The 22,513-nt window shown below is 28.4% G+C and overlaps 1 protein-coding gene across 1 annotated transcript; it reads right to left on the reverse strand.

Annotated features, from left to right (window-relative positions):
• Positions 1–1,661: 1,661 nt before the first annotated feature.
• LOC106755824 (zinc finger protein WIP2-like) lies at positions 1,662–4,463 on the reverse strand. Its single transcript, XM_014638040.2, has 2 exons — positions 3,563–4,463; positions 1,662–2,337 (listed from the first exon to the last, which is right to left on the reverse strand). The coding sequence occupies exons 1-2, from the start codon at positions 4,208–4,210 to the stop codon at positions 1,900–1,902; spliced, it is 1,086 nt and encodes a 361-aa protein (XP_014493526.1). The 5' UTR covers positions 4,211–4,463; the 3' UTR covers positions 1,662–1,899.
• Positions 4,464–22,513: the final 18,050 nt, after the last annotated feature.

The raw sequence follows: 22,513 nt of genomic DNA on the forward strand, positions 1-22,513 counted from the left end.
TAATAATACATAAATAGTGTTAAAATATTGTAAAAAAAATATAAACAAAATATCATTATCCTATTGGAAATTAGAACATTCCAACTTAGTAATAAGTTGTATGAGGCTATTGTCACTAACTTTTTTGGCACATTGTGTGCAAAAAGTTGGCTATCTTTCTTAGTGAAATCTTTTGCTTACATAGGCAAAAATATAAAACTGTCATATATATATACACTCAACCCAAACCAGGTACACTTTAATGTAACCTTTTTCAGATCATTTCACTTTTCAGATATTACTTCAACATTTCAATAAACATCCAAACTATATACAGTGAATTCTAATATTTGATACAACATCTATTTAATTAGAGTTTTATTATACGATAATATTAATTTTTAGTTAATATGTGAAGTGTTAATTAATTTTTACCACTTTTGATATTAGCATGTTATATGAAAAACAAAATATCTTTTAAAAAGCGACTTGTTTATTAATTGATATATAAAGTATTAACAATAAATCTATGACTAAATACAATTTTAGCCGAAATCCCAAACAAGTTAAAATAATTTTCGATATATAGAATTTAGGGTGTGTTTGATAGAGAAAAAAAAAGTATAAGAAAAAAAAGCAGGTAGTTATGTAAGAAAATAAATATAATTAATAAAAGTTATTCGGGAGGAGAGAGATAAAATAAAAATTACTTTTTCATATTACTTGGTTTTAATTATTTAACACTATTTGATATTTAATTATTATTACTTACTTTCTTTTATTATATATTTTTATTATTATTTACTTATTATTATTATTATTACAAAACAAAATGTTGCAAACAAAACAGAAAAAAAAGGGAATGAGAGGAAACATAATCGATTATGGGAATTTTTTTTCAAGGCACAATTTCATGTATTTCTTGATTTTTGTGCATAAATTGTTTAAAATAAGTTTCACATATTTTATTTAAAATGTTTTTTCCTACAATTTTTTTGTATCTATTTCAGTTATATGAACATTTATCATAATAATATTTTTTATCTTTTCATTCTTATGTCATTATACATCCTATAGATTTATCAATTTTACTATCTTTCTACATGTTATAAATATCTTTCATTAAACAATATACTTTCTCTCATTTTCACATTTTTTTTTCTACTTTCTATTTTACCATTATCAAACCAATGTCATCAGAACTAATATAACACTGTTCTACAATCAAGCAACATAAGTTAACTATTATATGTTCATTTTGTCATAAGTGATGTTTTGTTTTTCAATGTAACCACACATCTTATCTACTTATGCTACAACCTAATACTTATATCAGAACTCTGTCTATACATATTCTTTCTTTCCGAGGCTTGTTGCTGCCATTGCAGGTGCTTAATGTGCTGATATTCATAAAATATTATCTGCAGAGATCTTAGAATTCTGCTAACTGAAAGTTGAACAATGTATGAAGGGTTGTCTTGTAAAATGATGAACACATCAGAAATTGGTTCATTCAGCAAAAGCAGAAGAAAATTGTGTATGGTAAAATCACAAACAAAATTTTACAAAGAAAATAAAAGATATATTGCAGGAAAGTAATTTGCATCACCATGGTGATTTGCTCATTTGAATTCTACACAAACCCTAGACACGGAAATGTACAATGTACATTTATATGTTTATGTTTATATTATTGGTGTATTAAAGCATGACAGACTGGAGAAAAAGGAAGAAGGAGGATCATAATTAAAATAGTACATACTGCTAATTAAAATGAAGGTAGCAACCCACATGATTATGGAAGAACAAAACTGAAAAGAAGAAAAGTAGACACTAGGTCAAGTCTATTACAAACATGCATGTGAAACTGGATGTATAACAGTTCACCCTTTTATATATGTTTTTTTATTTTTCTGAGTTTCATATTGAATGTTCTCCATCATGTTCAATCTCAGAAGCAGCTTCATCTTCTTCTTGCAAGCAATCAATGCCAAAAGCACCATGGCCATAGCCAAAGGCCTTGATGTGGTCTTTTAGGGACCTTTTGTGTTTGAAATCAGACCCACATAAGCAATACCATATTTTGCCGCAGTTCTTCTCATGTGTTCTCCAATCACCTTTTACTGCAAATGCTTTGCTGCACTTTCTGCACATGTAGGGTTTTATGCCATGCTTTCTCTTGTAGTGTGTTTGAAGAGTTCTGAAATCCTTGAGAGGCCTTGCTCTTGGGTGGTCAATGTTGTGCTTGCAACCTGCTGCACAACAAAAGCATGGAAGCCTCAGCATAGCTGTTGGCTGTGTTCCTTTCAGAGAATCAGGCCCCTTTCTGTATTGAGATCCATGTCCCCACATATGCATCTGAAAATCAAGTCATCAGATTAATGAAACAGAATTCACACTGTTGTTAGTTCTTTGGATTAGAAGTCCCACATCTGTTAAAAATATATAAGTCACTTTTATAATCAATTCTTAACACATTAACATGAACTCAGAATCATGGTTGAAATGAGAAATTCATAATCAAAGCCTCTAATTTGCTTTCAATATTAATTCATTAATTCATACACAACTAGGAATTCTAAACCAGTTGTTATGCAGAAAGAGAAATTAAGGTGCATGTACCATATTTGGGTTTTACTGAACATACACATAGATGTATATATGAATTCCACTGCTTTTATTGGAAGATAATTGAATATAGAAAATTCAACTCATAAAATTGAAGATAGGTGAACCTTGATTCTTTTGGCTTCTTTCATATTCATATGCAGATTTGGAAGGCCATGTATGCAAGATAAAAGTAAAAAGCAAGTAGAAAATTAAAGAGGTAAGAAGCAAAACATGGGTAATTAATTCATTTCTAATTTTGTACAATAAGATGACAAGTTAATTAGTACTAAGTCAAAGTTCGTACCCCTTTTACAAAAAGGTTAACTTGTTCAGATTTGAAGATATGTTTTGATGATATTATATAGACTTAAATTATATATCTGGAGTGTGAGGGACTGGCACTTTCATAAAGACATGTGATCAGGAAATGATCTCATCAGAACAAGTGAATCAATAACAAGTGTTTTTTTTTTTTTTTTTTTTTTACCGTTTGCAGTGCTTTGAAAAGGCTGTGGTAAGTTCACAGGCTTTTGATGAGGAACATCTGAATCCTGAGAGAAGCATTGATATTAATAATTTGTTTTTACTTTCCATTCATTTGCACTTTGCAGTCTGGCGCAGCACAATGTTCAAGGCGACATAAAAGCAGAAGAAGCAAAGAGACTTCCAGGTTTTCAAAGAAAACAAGAATTAATTAAGGTACTGAGATCGAGAGGAAATAGTGTTGTTGATCAGAAACAAAGAACAAAAAACAAAAGAAGACCATGCAAAAGGGCTGCATAGAGGAAACAAAAATGATGAAACACACAAGGAGAGGGGCCTATCTGATCTGATTCAATGTCAAAAACCATTAAAAAAAAGTTTGAGAAAAAATTAAGGAGATTTTATGAACAAGATGGTGAAAGAAACAATGAATAAAGTACAGACAGAAGACAAAGTTTTTATTATTTGTGTAAATGAGGCCACACCGTACCTGAAGATTATTGTATCTGTTGAAAGTTTTTGAGCACACAGGACATGGGAACTGTGTAGGACCAATGAGAATCTGTGAAGGGGTGGGAATCCAATACTGACCCTTGTTCAATCTATCCAAAGGGTGCTCAGAAATTATGTTCACTTCCTCTTTTTCACCCATTTCCATACAAGTTGAGGACACCCTAGATGACCCCAGATCAGAACAAGTATCCATTCTGGGAAGCCCTATGTGTAGGGCAACAGTCACAGTTTCTTCATCACCATCTTCACCATTGTTCTCCTCCTTCTCCTCTTCTCTCTCTTCCACAACATTTGAGGGTTCATTTTGTTGCAGCTGCTCACCTGTCAGGCTTATCTTGTTGATGAGAGGAAGTGCCTCTCTTAGAGGAGGGGAAGAAGGAGGAGGAGGAGCTGCTGCTGCTGCTGCTGCATATGCATATGCATATGAATATGAAGATGAAGATGAAGATGCAGATGAAGATAAAGATGAAGATGAGGCTCCTTGCAATTGAATTCCAAACCTGTTGTTTGAGTAATTGGCAAGAGGGTGGTAGGGTTGAGAAGAGGAAGAAGATGAAGAGTAGTGAGGTTGGAAGAGCATGAAGTTGAACCATTCATTGAACATGTTGGACTTAGGATCTGTCATAGTGAAATGATGTTTGATGTGGGAGAAATTAAGGATGTATAAGAATATAGAGTGTGCATATGTGAGAGTGTGTGCAGAGAGAGAGAGAGAGAGAGAGAGAAAGAGAAAAAGAGAGAGAGAAAATGTAGATGTTATGTGGTGGAATGGAGAGCCATATAAGTAAGTTTCAAGGTAAAAGGATTAGAAAGCCAAAGTGTATGGAAAGTCAAGAAATTACCCCCTGCAAGGCAATTAAAGGCGAAAGGGAAAGGCAAAGGTGGAGTCAGAGATTAGACTTGCAGTTTGTCTCCCAGGAGATAGAGTTTGTGTTTCTTACAACACCACACACAAAACCTCAACAACACACACAACTTTCTATTGCTACCATTTCTTAAGTCTAATCAAATCTTCACTTCATTCAATCATACACTTTCTAACCCTTTTTTTTAATGCATCTTTCTAACCCTTTTTTTAATGATGAATAATATTCGGAGAATATTTTTTTAACAATATTTTAAAATTATTTAGATGTAATTGATTAATCTATTATGATGTTTATGATTATTATTATTAATTTAAGAGTAATTTTGAACCAATCAGATAATGATATATAGATAATGTTAAAATATTATCTAAAGAATGTTGTCATAGTATTATTATCCTTTTCTTATTATTTAAACTCTATCACAAAATTATTCAATTCTTTAATTAGCTTGTGTCTTTTACTTCCTATTTCCTATACTTAAAAGCCATAATTTTCACTTTTTATACATACTATTTTTAATCTTCATTAGCCTCTATAGTTTTAAATAAAAAATATTCAAAATAGTTAAAGAATAAAAGGGGTTAAAATGTTTTACAATATGAGTTTTGTAAAAAAAAAAAAAAAAACCCTAACTTAGATGTTATCTTCAAATTCTTTCTCTAAATCAATCTTGGACTTGAGATTTTTCCATTACAATTACATGCCTATATATATTTGAATGTAAAATTGAATATTGTTCATAACACAAATTTTAATATATTTTAATCTCTAATATATATAATTATTTGAATAAAATAAAGTTGATTTTAATTGTAATATATAGCAGTCCCTCCCTCGTAATAGTAAGTAAGATGAGAATATATGGTAATTTATTGTTTGGGTAGGTGTGTTTAGAAGGCATTGTTTGATTTTGCACACATAATGAGGATGTTAATTCTACCATTCTCTCTTTCTTGTTGCCTCGTCGGTCAACAAAATATCAAATGCACACTATTGGTTTTGGCGTCTGAGTTTGCTTTGAAAGTTTCGAAATCTGTTCTAATTCTGAACTTGGAACATTTTCTCATGCATGTCATTATTTTTTTTATTGCTTTCTCTCACTCTAATTACCAACCATTTCAAATTTTTACCATATATTCCCCTAAATAAATGAAACAAAAGAAAAATGTGTTTGATAGAAGAAATAAATAATAAAAGGTTTAACTTTTTGTTTATAAAATATACATCATGAATTTTTAAAATATAGTAAAAAATGTCTTTAAACTTTCAATGTGTTGGTATAAGATGGTTATTAGGATACAAACACATTATGTATAATGAGCCTAGAGGTTTCTACAATGTTGGTTCAATTTGTAATTTCAAATCAAAACTTGATGTATTTTTGGAAATAGTTATATACTTATAAAGATTAATTTACTGATAAAAAGACTAATTTATACCTAGAAATTGAAAGCATAGCCGAAGAAATATAATACAATAAACACTAGGTTAAATTCTTTTATCATTATATTTATATAATTTATTCACTCTGATCCTATATTAAAAATACTTTAAATCAATAATTTGGTCTTTTTAATAAATTTGATACAAACACAAGAATAGAAAAAATAGAAGAAACTAAATTGATGATAGCATAAAAAGTAAGAGAATTAATTAATTTTTTTTAATAATATAAGGATTACATAATAAAAAAACACATAAGACTTTGTTTTATGATATTGATATCGAAAACTAATATTGTTTGTTTAGTACTCTTTCCATTGTTCGATTTTAATATGCCATTATATGGAGTAGTTGGTTTATAATATCAAAGTTTTAGTGCACTTTTTAAGCTCGTTTTTTAAATAGATAAGTATTTGAGGTACTTCAAATATATATATTATAATAACATAAATAACATATACCTAATTTTAGATTTCACATTATATACAAGTCTCTTACAAAATGAGAGAGGTGTACTAATGGTTTTATTAATATAAATATGGTACATGACTCTTGCTTTCTCTTTTAATATTTTAAGTTACATGGATTAATTATATATGTGTATATTTTGTTATATATCCGAAAATATGTTTAGAATTTATTACTTAATTGAACAACTTAAAAGATACCATTCTAGACATAAAGTATATCTTTCTTAGTCACTTTTAATTTTTTAGATTAATAATAATTTGAGTTTATTTATACTATGTTGTTATTAAAGATAGACTATTATATACATGGAATACTTGATCTACTTAAACTCTTTCATCAAATGTAATTAAACTTTTTCATCAAACTAATCATTCTTGGTTTATTTAGAGATGTAAAAATTCTGTCTATTTTTAATTTGGTGTTTATTCCAAAATAAAAGAAGCTAGAACTTGTTTCATCAAATACCATGTAATTTTATGAAATAATTTCAGCAGTAAAAAATGACTATTTCATGAAATGTGATATGTTTTTGTTTTGAAACTTTGAATGTAAAAGGGGATAGTGGCATTGTTTTGTTTAAAAACTTGAAGTTTGCATATAGAAATTGTGAGTGATATGTGTAGATACAAACGTAGATCTACAGAGATGAGTTATTACATGTTTCAAGGCAAAGTGGGGTCAATTGTCTGAAATTTCTTTCCTATAACATAAGAAACAAATTAATAACACACTTTTCAATATAAGAGAACTGATCCCATAATTTTCTTGGATTCCTTCACACTTTTTGTTACACTCTCTTATACCCAAAATAAAACTCCCCAATAGCAGAAAAATCACAGCTCTTACACTCTGTCACTCACATAATCACAACTTTTAATAATGGAGGAATCAAATAAATAATTTAATAAAAATAAAAATATGAAAAAAAAAGATATAGTTAATTCTTAAAGTATTTGTAGAGTTGGAGTGATAAGTGATATTACTTTAGTTTTCTTGAGTTAGTATTAAAAAACTTTCCACTTCAAAAACTGTTGTTAATTAATATGTCTTAGGGGAGAATATTGTCTAAACGATGAATTAATGTACATATATTCATATTTACTAGTAATATATTGTCCATTTTGAGCCAAGTTTTAATTCGTACTATTTTAAAAAAACTTTTTATCAATAGAAATATCGTATATGTATATAAATCTATGTTCAGTTTTTATTTTATCTGATATAAGATTTTGTTTGTATCCAACCGTAGTATTTTTTTGACCTATCAATCTATTTATACATTTTTTTTCTCTTTTTCTCATTTATATGTTTGTCTTGATGGCTAACAAGTGGTTAAGTTGTAAGTGCAAAGATAGATTATGATTTGAACAAGTGGAAGAGTATGATGCATAAGATTTTGGAGGGGTAGTCGGCATATATAGGAACTGTTATGAGCTTGAAAATGAAAGCCAATGTGGTTTTAGTGACAGTAGAATAATGTGACAATGAAACCAGCTGAGATAGTGATATAACTACCTTCATCGACACCTAATTCAACACTAGGGATCATATTTTATGGAGTATATTAACTTAGGTCACAAACACCAATAATCAAATTTAAGTTACACAAACTTCACTATTCAGATTAATAATGGACACAACTTCATCACTTTTTTCTTATTGAAGAAAAAATTCGATACAAAATCTTAAAATTTAGTATATGTGCGTTTTTCCTTTCTTAACTTTTCATTTTAAATAATAAATTTTTAACTATTTATATTTAAAGTTGTTAAAATAGACTATTCTACCTAGTCTAATCTATTATAGATTGGTTACTTAAGGAGTTGATCTAACTCGACTCATTTATTAGTGAATCAAAAAGAATTTAAACTTAACTTAGTTCACTGTAAATTGATAGATTAAACGGATTAGTTCACTTAATTACAATTTTTTCTTCAATATAAAAAGAATTACAATTTTTTTTTCTAATTGAAATATAAATAAAGTCAATCAAAATACAATCCAAAATGAAGTTAAACTAATCAACATTACAAAAATACAATACAATCTAGAGATACAAAAACATTTAGGTTTTCATTTTTAAAATAATTTAATACTTAGAATTTATGAATGAGTTGGTGAACCAACTTAACTTATTAGGACTAAGTTGAGTTCTAAATAAATTGTGTTTATTTTTAATTTGTGTCAAAATTTATAATTTTTAATAATTCAACTTAACTAAAACTCATAATAGACCGGATTGATTCTTACATTTTAATCAATTTTAAAAATTCTATTTATATTTCCTACTTTCATCCATATTTATGTAATTAAAACCATATTAATATTTATAAAAATATATTTAACCTTGATCGACATTTGATATTTGTGAATATATTAAAATATGAAATGTCTATTAATTTTGGCTATATGTATTTAATACCAGAAAATTTGATTAATCATGATTAATCTGATTTTCTTTTTACCCGCATGTTTAATAAATTATGTATATAGCTAATACGGGATTTAATAAGATTTAAAAATAATATAAGAGTGGAGAATATGTTCACAAAATAATGATATTCATATTCTCCAAAGAGAATAAATTTACGAGTTAAAATATTGGCGGTTTTGAAATAACTTTTGTTTTGACCAACTTCATACATACCATATCCACACAACTCCCAATACAGCATTAAGTATCTAATACTAAAGAGTATTGTAATATTTATTTTCATAATTTGGATTTATTAGTTTTAATTCATTTATTTTTAGACTAAATTTAACATATATATGCATATAATATGTTAGTAAATAATTTATAATTATAGGTGCATATTAGAGATGTCAAATACTTAAATAAAAAAACATTGTTGATCATTCATATTTATCGGGTATAAAATTGTTATTTTTTCATTTCTATTGGAAAACTAAGTATATTTGTATTCTTCTTTTATTATTTCAAATATTAGTTAAATAATATTTTTATAAAAAATTATAACATAAAAATATAATATTATTAAATATTTAATATGAAAAAAATTAGACATTTTTCTATATTAAATATTAATAAATAAATTATAATTATATAAATATTAAATAACAATTAAATAAAGGTCAATTAATTATACAAAAGTAAAAATGGTAAAATGTATTCTCTATATATAAGTTACAAAAATTAATATAAAAGGATAAATATAGCTTTGGTTTCTAAACTTAAATATCAAATTGAAATTCATCCTACTTAAAAAGCAAACTTGAATAAAAAACGGGTGTCGATTAGATTTTTTATATAAATTGTTTTTTCTAATTATAGAAATCTTTATTTTCTTTATTCAAAACAAATACACATTATATATGTAACTCTATAAACTTTTAGAGAGTTGATTTTTATTTATTTCAATTTTTGGATTCTCATAAATATTCTCAAGTTTAGTTTATGTAGATGATTTTTTTTTCATTTTTATCACAAACCTTTTTTAAAAAAAATTAATTATTTTATTCTTTATCATAGTTTCTCTTTATCACTTTAAAAGATAAATTTATCAACATCCCAATTTAAGTCTCAAAATGAAAACTCAATATATCAAGAAAATTAAAAACTTCTAAATGATTGGGTTCTCTTATATGTAGATTTCATATAATGTTCTTCTCTTACACAACTTCAAAGTCTAAAATAATTCTATTATACAAAAAAGAGTTTTATCAATAATTAGAGCATGATTTTATGATCTTTAATAGATAAGGATTTGTAAGTATAGAAAAACCACATATAAAAAGAAAACATATTATTTTAATCCGATGACATTAATTATTTTAAACTTGTTATACCACATTATAAACTTATAATCAATGCATAAGATTCCTACAACTCAAACATATTTAAACCTAATATAACTGTTTCTACTCTACATAATAAATGAAAAGTGTTTTAAAAATTTTAAATAGGAACGATATGGAGGTGGTTAATGATATGAAAATTAAAACGATTTTAGATAATATCCATAAAAACAAATTCATTTATCATCATATAAAAACTTAATTTTGATATAGTATAGAAAATTATATGAAAATAAAATTGTTAGTTTCATTATTTTAATTTTATGTTGAAATATACATGCTTTCAGCTTGGCAATCATTAACACCTTCGTAGTATTGTCCGTAGTTTTTTTTTTTTTAAAGTGTTTCCATAACAATTTCACGTGTTTAACTAATAAACTTCATTAAACGACATGGTTTAGCTTTATTAAACAAAATTGAAGATCACCTTAATGCAAATACATATATCAACAATATTTTTCCTTTGTATTGAAATTTAATTGATCATCTTTGAGATATAAATTCTTCATATAAAATATTTAACACTAAATTCAACATAAAATTTAATATTTCTTTGATGTTTATTTATATATATATATATATATATATAATATTTAAATTTTATTTACTTTTACTTTTTACTTAGATATATATATATATAAATATTTATTTTTAAAGAAATTTGTGGCATACAATTTATAAAAATTAAACTTTTAAGTTTAACTCAATATTATAAAATCAACTATAAAATAAAATTTATATATAAATATATATATATATATATATATATATATATATATATATTATAAATTAATCTTATTTTTAATCGATATAAAATTTCTGATATAGTTACTTATATTAAAGTATATATATGCATTGAGTGTGAAACTATATATTAATGAGTGATTCAAAAGTAGTTAAATATCGGATAAAATAATAAACCCAACAAATTTCGCTATAATAGATTCTAAGAATGATTTTGATACCATTACAAAAAATAGATTATAAACATAACTCAATCTCACAAATATGTAGATTAAATGAATCGAGTTGCTCAAGACCGAATGACTAAGAAGTCAGACAAAAATTGTTGAGTCTATCGAAAGAGGGGGTTCACTAAGGAGACACAAACACCAATGAGATCTGAACTCAACTATATAAGGAACTGACACCACTTTCTACTCAAAATCTTAAGACCATGGATTAATTGTTCTTTCATCTTTATATAGTACTCTACTTTCTCATTTCTATCCAATGTGAGAATTTGACTCACTTAGATTCCCAACAAAAGGTCTTATGACAAAATGATTATCCCTAATATTAAGCAATATAAGGTAAATTATAATTATCTCCAATTGGACCATAATTAGGCTACTGTTAATCAAGGATCCATGTCAAAATTTATAAATATAGATATGAGATAAGAGATAGATAATTTTACACAATATTAATACTTGAGTTATCGAATCTTTACCGACTTTGATATGAAAATACTTTTCTACTATAACCTCCAAGTTTAACAAACATGATGTAAAAACAAATATTAGACTCTTTTATAACCTATACATAATGAACCATTGACTTAAATTCCACATTAAAAAAAAATACTCTAAATTGATTTATTTTTAATTGAGATAATCCATCAAAATTTTTCTCATTCAATAATCATTTAATAAATGAAAATATGATTAAAGAGTTTCATCAAAGTTTTCTTTTTACCCATTTTCACGTACTGAAAATCATTCCAAAAGAGTCCATTAATGGCTTTAAAATAATTGAAGTGAAATTAATTTGCGTATGCCCGTGTTTTCAGGCATTCTGCAAAAACACATGGCTGTCCAACTCAATTTTAATACTCTTTTTCTGCAATTCAAATTTACGTCCATTTCTCAAACATTCAACATTTATGGTTTTTTTTAGTGTTATACGATTTTCAGTAAAAATATTATGCCATTATCAATTTATATTATTATTAACTAATAAAAACAAGTCTTATTTTTCTGATAATAAAAAACATAAATTATTATTATTATTATTATTATTATTATAAAATTAAATTTATTTTATAATTTCATTGCAAATAATTTTTATTTATTTTGTAACTAATTTTATTATTAAAAAAATGTTGATTTAAAAGATGTAAAATTGAAAAGACTTATAAATTTTAAAAAGTAATCACTTCTTTTATTTTAAAAAATCTATCTTAATTTAAAAAATATTTAAAAGGTAAGATGGGAAAATAAATGTTAGAATGCCTCAAGTTAGAGAAAGAAAAAAGAAAATCTATCTTTTTCAAACATGGACTCATGAAAACTTGGAAAGAATTTGAATTTTCAAAATATGAGGAAGAAAAAGAAGAGGCAAACATCTACTTTATGACAAATGAATATTCGTTAGATGAATCTGACGAAGAGGTAGATTTCATTGACTTTCACCCTACAGTTGAAGTGTATATGTGTGTTATCAAATTCATCCAAATTGTCAGAAGGGTTTATGTAAACCAAGAAACCAAATAAAGATCTTTTAAAGAAAATTAATTTTTTGAAAAAGGCTTAAACAAAAGGTCACTAGTTTGGAAGAAAAACTAAATATTTTGGAAAGAGAGAATGAAAATCTGGTTTTAAAGAATAAAAGGCTCTTAGAAAACACCGCCATTGATGAGGATGTCAAACGTGTTGAACTCCTCAAATGGGAAAATGACACTTTGCATAAAGTGTTAAGAAGAACGTTTGAAGGAAACAAACACTTGGATCTACTCATCAAAGGGTGTAAACATTCTTTTAACAAACGAAGATTATGATTTGTAGGTGAAGTAAACAATAATATGCCTACACCTAAAAAGGGAATTGTTCACAACACTAACAAAATAGGATCCAAAACCATATGGGTACTTAAAGTGAAAATTATTCCTTTTTCATATGTGCTTAACCGCTACAAGGAAACTCTTGCCATGGCACCTGGGCAATGGTTGCTCATGACACATGACAGGAGAAAGGTGTATGTTCCAAAGCCTTCTGAAAAAAAAAAAAATAGTGAATCAATCACATTAGGTGGAAATCAGCGAGGCAAGATAATTGGACTTGGAAAGATAGGTACAACATCCTTCCCTATTATTGATAATGTCTTGTTAGTAGATGGCCTAAATCTTAATCTACTTAGTATAAGTCAATTATGTGACAGTGAATATAATGTTATCTTTAATAAAGGCCATTGTAAAGTCCTAGATGGTACATGTTTGCTAGTATTTAATACAAATAGACAAGGAAACTTGTATGAGATAAACCTAGATGAATTGCATGCTCAGAGTGTCTCATGCTTGATCTCTATAGAGGATGAAGCAATATCATGGCACAACAAATATGGACATGCAAACATGAGATTAATCTCAAAGTTGCAATGCTATCACCTCATGAGAGGGTTACATGAGAGGGTTACTTGAATTATGATTGAATACACTGAAATGTGTAAGGCATTTAAAGTTTATAACTCTAGAACTTCTAAAGTGGAAAAGGTTGTTTATGTAAGATTCAATGACCTTGAACCTGACTCTAAGAAGTCAGAGTTAGAAGATGAATTCATTAAATTGTAGTTAGACAATACAACGTTCAAAGAAGAAAATGCATTGTTTGCTCAAGAAGAGTATGAAAAGGAAAAAGAATCAAATGAAGTCAGAGTATCTAAACTCGAAAGTAAGGAGCCTGAGGAGAAAAGAGAGCCCAAGGGACTACGTCGTCTGATGGAAAAAAAAAGTATCCTACAAATAAAATTTTAGGTGGCATCAAGGGAATGTCAAGATTATATCCTTCCACAAACATAAGCCAAAAAATCTTATATCTCAAGTGGAACTTTCCAATATAAATGGAGCTCTGGAAAACGACTCATGAGTAAAAGCCATGGAAGAGGAACTCGAGTAATTCCATAAAAATAATGTTTAGAAGCTAGTGGAATTACCTCAAAACAAGAATGCCATTAGTTAAAAATGGGTATTCCACAACAACTTCGATGAAGATGGAAAAGTTGTTTGAAACAAGGTCGAACTAGTTGCCAAAGGATATTCACAATAGGAAGGTATAAATTATATAGAAATTTTCTCCTGTTGTAAGGTTAGAAGCTATTAAAATATTATTATCCATTATTTCTTTTCATAAAATAAAACTATATCAAATGGATGTGAAAAGTGCATTTTTGAATGGTGTAATTAATGAAGAAGTATATGTAAAACAACCTCCAAACTTTGAGTGTTCTATCTATCCAAATCATGTTTTCAAACTGGACAAAGTGTTATATGGTTTAAAGCAAGCTCCCAGAGCTTGGTATGAATGCTTAAGCTCATTTCTTGTTAAAAATGATTTCACAAAAGGAAACATAGACACAACACTATTCTGCAAGTATGTCAACCATGATTTCATTATAGTACAAATTTATGTTGATGACATCCTTTTCGGTGCTACTCACGAAGATCTTTGCCAAGATTTTTCCAAGATGATGCAAGATGAATTTGAAATAAGCATGATGGTTGAACTAAGATTCTTTCTCAAGTTGCAAATTAAACAAGAGGTAGACGTTATACATGTGCATCAGACAAAATATGTAAAGGAGTTTCTTAAAAGGTTCAAGTTGGAAAAAGATAAGGACTTGAATACTCCAATGCACCCAATTACTAGCCTTGGGCTATATGAAAGCTCAACAAAAATGGATAATACAATCTGCAAACAAATGATAGGTTCACTTCTATATCTTACAGCGTCTAGACTTGATATCATGTATAGTATATGCTTATGCATTAGATTTCAATCAGACCCTAGAGAAACCCATATAATTGTTGTCAAACGAATCTTTCACTATCTTATTGAAACAATTAATCTTGGTTTGTGCTTTAAAGGCAGAGAAAAGTATATGCTACAGGGATATTATGATGCTAATCATGTCTGAGAGAAGATCGAAAGAAAAAATACAAGTGGAGGATGCCTCTTCTTAGGAGGAAACTTAGTCTCCTGGTCTAGCAAGAAGCAAGTAATGATTACTTTGTCAACCATAGAGGCAGGATACATATTAGTTGCAAGTTGCTGCTCACAAATTTTATGGATCAAAAATCAACTGGAAGATTATGGTCATCAATATAGTAAGATTCCTATTCTTTGTGAAAAAAAACTGCTATTAGTTTATATAAAAAATCTCATTTTGCATCCAAGGGCTAAACACATTGAAATAAAACATCACTATATTTGTGATTACGTCCAAAAAAGAATTAATTACTTAGAATATGTGAATACTAAGGAACAAATTGTTTATATCTTTACAAAACCTTTGGTTGAAGAAAGATTTAAATATTTAGGAAACCTCTTGGGCATGACATTTGTAGAGTAAATGTTTAAGTCAATGCGTCTATTGCTTATGCATAACATCTAGTGTAGAAACATCTGAAGACATATAGTCTAAAGAGGTCATAGTCAATTGTATGGTCTGAGACATATCATCTGAAGACACCTCATAGGTATTATGACTTAAAACACTATAGGCTAGAAGAAAAATGTAGGGATAATCTCAAATCTCTAAACAAATCTACTTAATTGTACAAATGCATTGAATGTGATTTGATGGCAATTATGTCCCCTTATTTACTATTTTTGAAAACTTTCACCTCTCTCATAAGTAATTGACTCCTTCTATGTATAAAATCACAAACTAAGTCTCTTTTCATTCACATATTCTTCTCATAAAACCTTAGATTTGGAAAAACTCTTAGAAGCAATGTTATCTTTCTTTGTCCTTCTCAAAGATCATGTTGAGGAACCTTAAGCCTCCAAACCTCCTCAGAAAATCTCATTATCCACCTTCATAGTTAGTTTCTTCAACCCTCCTAGGAAAGTCACCAATACTAATCCTATCATAATCAGAACACCAAAAATCTATGTTGAACACTTAGCTAGTGAACTCTAGAACAACATAGGAATGAGGTTCAAAGAAAGTTCGTTATTACTAACTCCATTTCCAAATAGTTGTGCCACAAACGAGTTTATGCATCTGTGAAAATAGTGTAGTATGGTTAAAAGGAATATCTCATGGAAGATCTAGCCTCCAGTGATTGTGTTGGAAGAGAATCTATTCCTCCTTAAGCCAATCATATCTTCATATGATCTGTCTTGCCAGGGGCAATGATGTGCTTTCCACAATCCCTCTTGTTTGATGTTTATCAAATAAGGGGGAGTTAGGGCAAAGTAATGCTAAACACCTCTAGGTATTAGACTTAAGAGGAGTTTGCAATTAGGGGGAGTTAAGCTGGGAGCTAGGAATTAAGAGCTAGAAGTTAGAAAAATAGAGAGCATGCATCCATTCATATCAACACGTTTACTTAATGAAATATGAAATATTCTTAATGCTCTAAATTTATTTTACATGCTCTGATACTTTATGTGTATATTGCTTTGATATTTCTTGAATAAGATATTTCAAAATGAATTGATATGCTGAGAAAATGAAATCGCTGAATGGTATGATTAAAAGCTCTAAAATTGCTCTGATATTACCAGAAAGTATGTCTTCAATGATTATGCATAACTTATGGAAGTTATACATCATTTGATATGCTGGATAAAACCTACATAATATTGCTAAAGTGTTTTCAATTAAGTATTGCTTTGGTACATACTTAAATGCTATGAAAAATATACTGATTGAATGCCCAAATCTCCTTTAATACAAACATGAAATGCTTGCTCTAATATGCGCTAAAATTATGATTAGATGAAACAAGCTAAGATAAAATCTAACACATCAAATGCAAAGATAGTGTCTAAAAAGAAAATTTTCTCTAATACAGTAATATTGAAAATATCATCAAGAAATATACTATGAATGCTCTGATAAACATACTCTGAAAAATAATCAAGTACTTTAGCATGTGTATTTGTTAAACAATAAAAAGGAAAAATTCTTAAGACAAGATCGTCTGGAAAGACTAGACCGCCTAACAACTCAAAGTTTTGAAGTTTAACAAATATACTCTATGAAATAGTCTTTAGAAAGAACATTGCCTAAGATAATATTCATTAGGACTAATTGAGTTTAGACAAGGAAAGCCTAGATGAAAAACAAGTATAAACAAACTAACTCAAAATGACAACAGATCATGAGATGATTTGAACACATCCAAGAGTGGAGTTCATGTTACTCACTTTTTTGTCAAGGATTCATGGGAACCTTTATCTCTATAAGTTTGTAAGAGTAGTGTATGAAGGTTGTTCTTGTTGGTGGTTCCGCAAGCGTACCGAATCGTTCAAGTAATAAACCATGGTAAGATCAGGTATCGTTTTCCCAAGAGACTCGTAATACTAGAGAATTATGCGATTAACAACTTATCTAGACTCGATAGAACAACATTCATTTACAAACATGTGGAACAAGATAAAATAACACATAATTACATGGTTGGACTTTGGTGTTTGAAGGCACTTAGAAATGGGATAGACTAGAAATGTTGTGAAATGACATTGTTAAGGNTAGTTTTCACCTNCTACACTCTTGTGCTTACNTAATTTCATCTCCTNACCATCAATTTACTAAAGTCAATCCACTAAAACACTCTAGCCCTAATCCCTTAGGTGAAAGAGCCTAGGTTTTCCTATCAAACTCCAATCCCTTGGAAAATTTAACAAGCAAAACCCGCATTAAGAACTAAGATCTAAGACAACATGTGAATCATCTTCCATCCCTAGAATCAATGANCCACAAGGACTCTTGTTTCAGTTCTGGGTTCCATCTTACGTCCCCATAACCCATGAAACCCCAAAATCAAGTCATGAATGTCCCCATTACATGCAAGCTTTAAGATTAGAAACAATAATAGTAGCAATTGATAGAAAAGGCATATATATATTCAAATCATTCAACAAATGCACAAGAGTTCATAGACTACAACTAACCCCAACAAGATGGGTTTGTTTCTCCACTTCCATGGAGAACCCTAGAGCTTACAAACATGGAAGATGGAAGAAGAAGGAGACCCAAAGGAAGAGGAGGAAATGTTCCCACAAGCTCCTCGCGCCCTCCATGAGCTCCAGCAGTGAAATCGCACCTCCAAAGAACCAAAGACCCCTTTCCCTTCGCGTTTTAGGTCTAAATAGACCAAATTTTCCACATCAGCAGCGCCGCCGCTCAGCTCACCCCAGCTGCACCCCAACTACAACATTCCAGAGAGCAGGGCGCTCAGCTGCACCTCAGCTGCAGCTCAGCGGCAGCCTTCCAGAGAGCAGGGCGCTTAGCTGCACCCCAGCTGCACCCCACCCGCAGCATTGCAGAGAACAGAGCGCTCAGCTGCACCCCAACTGCAGCCTAGCTACAACATTCCAAAATTCTCTATTTTTGCTATTTTACTTGCTTTTGTGACTGATTCAATTCTTTACTTTGGTGGATGTTCTTCCAAGCATTGTATTAGCCACAAAATAAGGGGATTAGTGATGATATTACATCAATGTAGCCTAAAACACACTTATTAAGAAAACAAGACAAAAGAAGAGGATTAAGCAAGTTACAAGCCAAAAAGGAGTTGATTTTGCTACTAAAATTATGCTTAGATAATGGTAAGAATTAGCATTATCAGAGGTTCCAATATCGTGCTAGAAAGCTAAATAGAATAGCAAAGAATGAAGCAATAACCTTATGAATTCATTCTATCTATATTCATAAAACACTAAGTAGAGATTTTCTTGTAAGTTATGTTCCACACATAATTATATAACTTAAGAATAATGAACAAATTACAAATAAAGCGAAAGAAGATACATGAAAAATATAAAAAAAAAAACAATTAAAGTATATATAATATATAAATTAATAAATAAAATTAAAATAGTGAATTTGTAAGCTACCTAAAATTAAAGTTTGTAAATTTGCACAACTTAACTACATATAATTTTTTAAAACTATTGTTAACTTCGATAGTTTCTGTTTTTCTTTAATCATCTCGATAACTTTTGTCTTTATATATAGCTTAAACAGTTGATTTTTTTTTTTCTGGTTGATACTCTTTGGATCATTACTTTTATTTTTACACCATCTTGTGTGAGACATTATTATTGAATCAAAATAATTAATGTCAAAGTTAACTTTGTTATTTAAAATAATTAATTCATAATTTGTTGGTTGTTTGAAAAATACTCTGTTTGACTCGCAAATAACATAACCGTCATTCAAAATTTCTCATGGGAATACAAAGTCCCAGGTTTCTGTAATCAGTACAAGATAAACTATATTATTCATTCAAAATTTTCAAAATTCATTCTCCATGTTTCGAGGACACTCGTGCAACATTAATGTATTAAAATATACTTAGAGAAACTTAAATATTCTTTGCAGAAAAAGTGGAAGAAGACTACAAAATATTTTTTGACCTATTATTTCATGTTTCCAATGCCAAGAAGAAGAATTAATGTGTTCTTAGACCTTGGAGTTTTCATCTGCTAAATAAAACCAAGTAATTGCACGTTCCACACCATTCCCCAAACATTCAATAAAAAAGACATACAAGAAAAATATAAACATAGATCCTATCATTTCTGTCTGATTTTAAAACTATATTATAAACATTCATCATAGCAAGACCAGTGAATCAATGTCATAAACTAAAAAAGTCTTAGATATAAATCTTTATACCATCTTATCAAATACATATATACATATATACGTTATAAATTAAAATACAAAATTAAAATTCCTTTTTATCTTAAACTTTATATATTTTGATTCTAAATTTTAAAAAAAAATATATAATTTTTTTAAGCAATGACATTAATTTTTTTATTTTGTTAAAACGTTTCATTGAAGTAAAATCTTATTATAACTTAAAACATGTTTATAAGATTAAACAAATGTAAAGTTATCAAAAGTTTGATAATAAATTTGTTGTTTAAAGTGGAAAAACCAAAAATATACTTAAGTATTTTTAATAAAAGATAAGTTAAAAAAACTAAAATTTAAATTCAGTGATACAATAAGTACAGATAAACATGAGACCTTCACCTTCACGCGTGCAGATCCAGATGATATTTGACACACGTATATATAAGATATAAATAGATGCAGAGTGAATTAAAAGATTTATTTTTTTCTTGAAGTTGTAATTAATCAAGAGTAACATGTGCATGTATGCCATCTGCATAAAAAAAAAGGACAGAAGGGTCTCCAGCATCATAGTGAGCCGAAAATGTTGGTTCTGTGGCAAGATGCTATATTCTCGCTGTTATATCATCCATGTTCCTCTCAGTTCTTCAGTAATTGCTGACCCCACTGGCCTCCACCACCATCACCACTTAACTTCAAATATATTAATTTATATACTTTTCCAGAAATAATTTCCAAAAAATTCACATACAATTAATTATCTTTTAATACGACTATTAATATCTTAAATAGTTCAAATTTTAAGCCGTGCACAGCGATGAACAGTAAATGAAAACATTCATTTACATAAGATCTGCTAGCTACAATGTTAAGGTTTTTTGACAAAACCATGATGTCTGTTGTTATTATGCAGAGATTTAGAAGCAATATGATATTTGTTATATATCCAAACATTAATTTTTTACCTAAGAAAAAACTCTGGAACCCAGAATAGAAAAATAAAACTTTATTGTCTGCATTCTCTATACAGTTTAAGAGAGTGAAAGTGATGTGTCAATGGAGGGAGCTGCAAGAGTGCACAAGACTCGTTGTATAATAAAATGGGCATTATGTGTGTGTGGGATGTTATTATTTATTATTATTATTATATATAATTCTGAAATTTTGATTGAAATTTGGTACAGTGAGGTTGACAGGAGATGAAGCCATGCATGGGGATAAGAACAGAATCATGATTGGAACTCACTGTTCACATGCACATACAACGTCATAATTCTCATGTCAGTACATAATTGCTTCACAATTTCCAGCTGCTGCTAGCTCTTCACTCTTCAGTACTTAAGGGGGAGACACAATCATACTCCACTTTCACTTTTTTTTTTTCCCTTTTGGTTAAAAATGGTGTGGTATAAAACAATATAGTAAAAATGATAAAATTAAAAGCTGTTATTCTTTGGTTAGTTTCATCCAATGATGTTGATCATACACATGAAACAGAGTGGTAAATTTGTATAGTGTCTGTTAATTAATATGTGTACTTGTTTGGCTAAGGTTTCTGTACCGGTATCTGCTTTCTCAAGAAATATATATATGGTGCAAAACAACCTGCTGCATGGTGCATTCACTTTTATGTTGTTTTGTTTTTGTCAATTTTCTTTTTCAGGGACAAACACAAAGCTACCTTATCAAAAATAATCCCTAGTTACACATTTACTTTCATATGATATATACCTGACTTTTATGTTTTTATGCTATTGTTAGGTTTTTTTTCAGTGACACACAAGTTATTTATGTTATCAGGTGAATTTATTGCATGCATGTGACTTTTAACTCTTTTTTTTATTCACATAGTTTTCTTCTAGCTATTATTTATAATATCTATATTAGTAAAAATTTGTCAAGGTTTCATCTATATATTAAAAGAAAATAAAAATAAAAAAGTAAAAAATTTTGTGCATCGAAGACTACAGCAGACGAAGAATAGTTCGTTTTCTGCCTGCAGACAAACTGGTTATCGCATGTAACTGTATAAACTTCAGTTTGGGTCCCAATTATTCTATTGCACAAAACTTTCTACTGAACTGTCAAATCACATGCAATTTTCTTATAAAAGTTTTCTGAATGCCTTCAGAAATATATTTTTTACCTATCATTTCTAATTATTATATTCTATAAATATAATTTTTTAATACAGTTCCTATTTATTAAAAATTTTAATATTTTTAATTTTAAAATTTAAAATATAATACTTTTACATGATACAATGTAAATCACTTAAATGTCAATTTATAATATCATATAGCACATAAAAAAATTATTATAATTATATTACAAATATGGTATTTATTCTTTTCAAAATTTAAAAATGAAACTTATTAAAGTTTATAAATTAAAAGTATATTTAAGTGTATTTTTTTAATAATAAAATAAAATGAATTTCTTAGACATGTTTAACATGTCTACCAGTAAATTTTTTATTTGACTTCTTAATTCATAAAACCAAACAAAAACTTAATACAATTAAAAGAAAATTAAGTTTATTTTCTTAAAAGTCTCGTCAACTAAAAATAAAGTCAATTCATAATATAATTAAGAGTGAAACTTATTTTACAAACTGATTTTTTGAAGTTGAATTAACTTTAAACTCCATTTTCTAACCTACTTTCTTCTACGTGTTAAGAATTTAGCCACAGACATATAATCACAAATGCTAAAAAAGAAAAAATATG

This window comes from Vigna radiata, chromosome 2 (assembly GCF_000741045.1).
Source record: "Vigna radiata var. radiata cultivar VC1973A chromosome 2, Vradiata_ver6, whole genome shotgun sequence".
Taxonomy (NCBI): domain Eukaryota; kingdom Viridiplantae; phylum Streptophyta; class Magnoliopsida; order Fabales; family Fabaceae; genus Vigna; species Vigna radiata.